This window comes from Piliocolobus tephrosceles, unplaced genomic scaffold (assembly GCF_002776525.5).
Source record: "Piliocolobus tephrosceles isolate RC106 unplaced genomic scaffold, ASM277652v3 unscaffolded_40940, whole genome shotgun sequence".
NCBI classification, from domain to species: Eukaryota; Metazoa; Chordata; class Mammalia; order Primates; family Cercopithecidae; genus Piliocolobus; species Piliocolobus tephrosceles.
This window is the reverse complement of record NW_022325355.1, coordinates 1-4,054: the sequence shown is the minus strand read 5'-3', so window position 1 is coordinate 4,054 and position 4,054 is coordinate 1. Positions and strand designations below refer to the sequence as shown.

At 58.9% G+C, this 4,054-nt stretch overlaps 1 protein-coding gene across 2 annotated transcripts; it reads right to left on the bottom strand.

The window, feature by feature from the left end:
• Window positions 1–74: 74 nt before the first annotated feature.
• On the bottom strand, window positions 75–3,804 carry LOC113223348 (leucine-rich repeat-containing protein 75B-like). Of its 2 annotated transcripts, none has more exons than XM_026452812.2 (3): window positions 3,151–3,804; window positions 2,686–2,873; window positions 75–852 (listed from the first exon to the last, which is right to left on the bottom strand). In XM_026452812.2, the coding sequence occupies exons 1-3, from the start codon at window positions 3,151–3,153 to the stop codon at window positions 327–329; spliced, it is 717 nt and encodes a 238-aa protein (XP_026308597.1). In that variant the 5' UTR covers window positions 3,154–3,804; the 3' UTR covers window positions 75–326. The 2 variants fall into 2 exon arrangements, with proteins under 2 accessions (XP_026308597.1, XP_026308596.1); XM_026452811.2 differs by having other exon boundaries at window positions 75–922; window positions 3,626–3,804.
• Between the last annotated feature and the right edge of the window lie 250 nt (window positions 3,805–4,054).

Here is a 4,054-nt window from a genome sequence, read left to right as displayed (position 1 = left end):
GCCACCCTTTCTCCCCACCCCAGCAGCAGGGCTGTTGCTCAGTGACCCTGAGGTCGGTGATTCAGAAAAGCAGAGGTGGGTGTCACTCTTTATTGTGGAGTCCACACTATGGGTGTTGGGGCTCCTCCCACTGAGGGAAGGCTGAGCCTCTAGCTGGAGCTGGCCTGGCCTCCTATGAGTCCATTCTCCTTCTGTCCCCTTAATCTCAGGCTGAGCATTTGCACTGGATCTCTGGGGGCCTGTGAGTCCTCCTCAACCTTCATGGCCCACTACAATGTGCTTGAGAGCATCACAAGTCAGTAGCAATGAGCCAGGTGGGTGGTGGGTCACCTGGCGCAGCAGACCTGGGGCTCGGGTCCCAGCCCAGCAGCTGTGGAGTCCCAGGTGGAGGCAGGGGTGGTGGTTCCGGCCGCACCGCCCTCAGACTCAAGGTCCAGGCCCTCGTAGATGGTGGGGAGTGAGGTGCGCTGGCTCAGCCGCCGGCGCAGGCCGACCAGCAGGGGCTGGGGCAGGGAAGCCACATCCACGTTGTTGCCCAGGTCTACCCAGGCCAGTGCAGGGAACTTGGTGGTGTCCTTGATGGCGTCGGTGAGCTTGCGGGCAGCAGCCCGCGTCAGCCGGTTGCCGTTGAGCAGGAGCTGGGTGAGGCGGGGCAGCGCCCACTGGCTGGGCAGCAGCAGGTGCAGCAGCTCATCACTCAGCCCTGTGAAGCTCAGGTCCAGCACCGCCAGCACAGCACCGTGGCTGCTCACGTAGTGTGTGATGTGCTGCACGTCCCGTACCGACAGCGGGATGCCTGAGAGATCCACAGTTTCCTCTGCCAGTGGAGTCTTCTGGAGGCTGCTCTTGAGGCTATGGGAGGGTGGCAGGCAGGGATGGACTAGGCAACCAGGCAGTGCCCCCAGTGACCACAGACAGTTACCTGTCAGGAAAAGCCCAGGCCTGTGGTCTGGCAAAGCCAGGTTCAAACTGTCACTTTCTTTCTTTCTTTTCTTTTCTTTCTTTTTTTTTTTTTTTGAGACAGTTTTACTCTTGTTGCCCAGGCTGAAGCGCAATGGTGCGATCTCGGTTCACTGCAACCTCTGCCTCCTGGGTTGAAACAAGTCTCTTGCCTCAGCCTCCTGAGTAGCTGGGATTACAGGCATGCACCACCATGCCTGGCTAATTTTGTATTTTTAGTAGAGACGGGGTTTCTCCATGTTTGTCAGGCTGGTCTCGAACTCCTGACCTCAGGTGATCCGACCGCCTCAGCCTCCCAAAGTGGTGGGATTACAGGCGTGAGACACCAAGCCTGGCCCAAACTGTCACTTTCTAAGTGGGTGGCCATGGGCAATGCTCAGAGCCTCTGTTTCCCCTTTAGTGAAAATGGGACGTGGTTGTTGTGAGAATTAAATACACACACAGTAAAGCTCTATCTTCATGAACTATTATTTGAAATCTCACTGTGTGTCCAGCATCTCCACACTTGTTACATTGACATCTCACTTATTTTTCAGATAGGTGAAGTAACTCTTCCATGGCCACACACCACTAGGTGGGGAACCAGGTCCCCAAACTGAGATGCTCTGACTCTTGAGCCCACATGTTTTTTTCCCTGTGCCACTTCTGAGGTCAATTCTTTTAGGGTAGGGAGAAATTCTTCTACAAAGGGATGGCTATTAGGCTGTACAGGGCACCAGGGCTAGAGAGGGATAGGCCCAGGGTAGTGGGAGGGGAGGTCCTGGGTGTGCAGGCTGGGGACCTGCCCTGGGGGAGGGCTCCCTGTGTTTTCTCAGAAGGGAAGTTCAGGGACTGAGAAGGACCGCCCCCCCGCCCCCACTAACCTTCTAGGTCTCTCCCCAGTTATCTGAACAGAGCCAACTAGGTGGACAGGCCTTTTGGGGGACTGACAGCAGTAAGCACACCCTCAGGACCCCCACCTGCCATGGTAGGGAACAACCTTGTGTGGTCCAAGCTCAGCGTGGCCTGTTAGGCCCAAGGTGGGAGGGCAGACAGGGGAGGTGAAGGGCAGACAGGGGAGGCCTGCTAAGGTAAGCTCCCGGCAGCAGTTCAGGCCCTTGGGCCTGGGTGCCTGTGGCCAGCTCTGGGCTGAGCCTGTGTGTGAAGCTCCATGGATGAAGTCACTCCAGGGTGGAGTGTCTAAGAGGGACCCATGGCAGAGGGAGGTATTGGGCAGCCACGGAGGCCTCAGCTTTAGGCAGCCTGACAGTGGCAAAGAATTCCCAACAAGGTACAGGAAAATCAGGGTAGAGTGTGGCCTTAGGCATGCCACTTCTCTGAACCTCAGTTTCCTTCCCTCTAAAATGAGAATCACTATCCAGAATCTGCCTCCCCCACAACCTGTTGGGAAGTCTTGGCTGAAGATGCCTTCTGAGGTCACCTCAGCTGTTGGGTGGAGGGCTGGGGTGTCCAGGTCTTGTAAGAGGCCAGGGATTGAGGGACGTGTGAATGGCAGGAGGCAGGACCATCCCATGGGAAATGGCAAATGAGTCACTCAGAGGGTGCAGCTTGGCTTGGGAAGCATCTGCTGCCACAGGTCAGGCTGACTTCCAGGGTAGGGCCCTCATGCGGACCAGGTGAGGGCCTCACCAGGTGGGATTTCAGCACCAGCCTCTTGGTGAGAGTGCAGCCTGAGAAGGGACCTTAGAGCAGCAGTGATGGGGGCAGTGGCTGGGCTCCCCTTACCAGCTCTGGGTCTTCCTCTGGCGGAGGCTGGACACTTGCTGCTGCTTCGAGTGAGGGGTGAGGTGGTAGATGAGCTGTCGGCAGATCTTCTCCGAGGACTTCCAGAGCTCGTAGTCCCATGGGAGGGCAGTGTCACCATGGTGAACCGGAGCCCCTCCTGTCCACCTCAGGGCCTTGGGGAGAGGGGCCTGGGCAGCCAAGTGTGTGTGTCAGTACAGCCGTGCACCACGCATCACCAAGCTGCCCACCAGGGCCTCCCCCCCCCCCCCCCCCACCCCCCCGTAGCCTGGCACAGAGCCAGGGGAGGCTGCCCTCTGGGAGCTGGACAGGCTGGTCCAGTCCCGCAGTGCCTGGCGGGAGGAAGCCCAGACAATGGGCCCTTGTTCCCTGTCCTCAGGCCCAGGGCCAGCGTCTCAGGCTATCAGCCGGCTGCCTGCCCACCCTCAGCACCCCTCTGGGACTTGCCATGAGGGAGGAGGCCAGACCAGGCCCCTGGAGGGAGCCTGCTCCACTGACGCCAATCCCAGGGAGTAGGAACAAGCCAGGTCAGCATGTTTCTTCTTCCTCTCACTCTCCAAGCGAGACTGCCCCGTGGGGTCTGGGTCTGGGCTGACAGGGCTGGGGGATGTAATGTTCTACAGCACCACCGCCTGGCTCTCTCTTAGTCCTAACTGGGCTCCTGCAGAGGCCCAGCTCAGGGCGGAATCCAGGGTGCGCGGCCCACAAAGCTGGCACTGAGCATGCTCCACTGCATCCTTTCTCCAGTCCCTCTGTGAACAGCCCCAGCAGCAGGTGGCACACACAGCAGCTGCAAGCCCTGGCCATTCCTGTGATGGCTGTGGGCTAGGCTTAGAGTCCTAGGGGCTGACTATGCAGAGACCTGGGCATTCAGAGCTGGCAGGGCCCATAGCGGATATCCTTGTTTTGGTGCGGGACTCACTGTGACTAGGAGTCCGGGGACAGTGGCTGGTCACATGGCAGCCTCATGGCAGGCTCGATGCTCATGGCAGGACATCTACAGGTGCTGTCAGAGTGGGGTTCTGGGCAGCCGTGGGGTAGAGGCTGCAAGTGGCAAACTCCAGCCCAGCAATGAGGAGGGCCTTGCTTATGACCCCAGCTGTTGTGGGTGGAAGCAGTGAGCACCTGTCCCCAAGGGTGTCTGTACAGGATGCAGACTGGTGGACAGAAGGGGGCTCTAGCCAAGGGCAGCTCTCTTCTGGCCCAGGAACTCAGAGACTGGGAGTTTGGTTCCGTTAGTGGATTTCTCAGAACAGTTTGTGTCCCACAGGGTCCCCATATGACTTCTGCCCAGCTAGTCTCCCCTGCCCGGGTCCCCAGGCCTGGCGCACAGTGCTGCCACACAGAAAAC

What these genes read in the sequence shown, in the direction of transcription:
- LOC113223348 (XM_026452811.2), bottom strand. Translation starts at nt 2,824, where the DNA reads ATGGTGACACTGCCCTCCCATGGGACTACGAGCTCTGGAAGTCCTCGG. An exon ending in CAGAGGAAGACCCAGAGCTG is followed by an intron (nt 923 to 2,685) that starts GTAAGGGGAGCC and finishes TTTTCCTGACAG; the next exon opens with GTAACTGTCTGTGGTCACTG.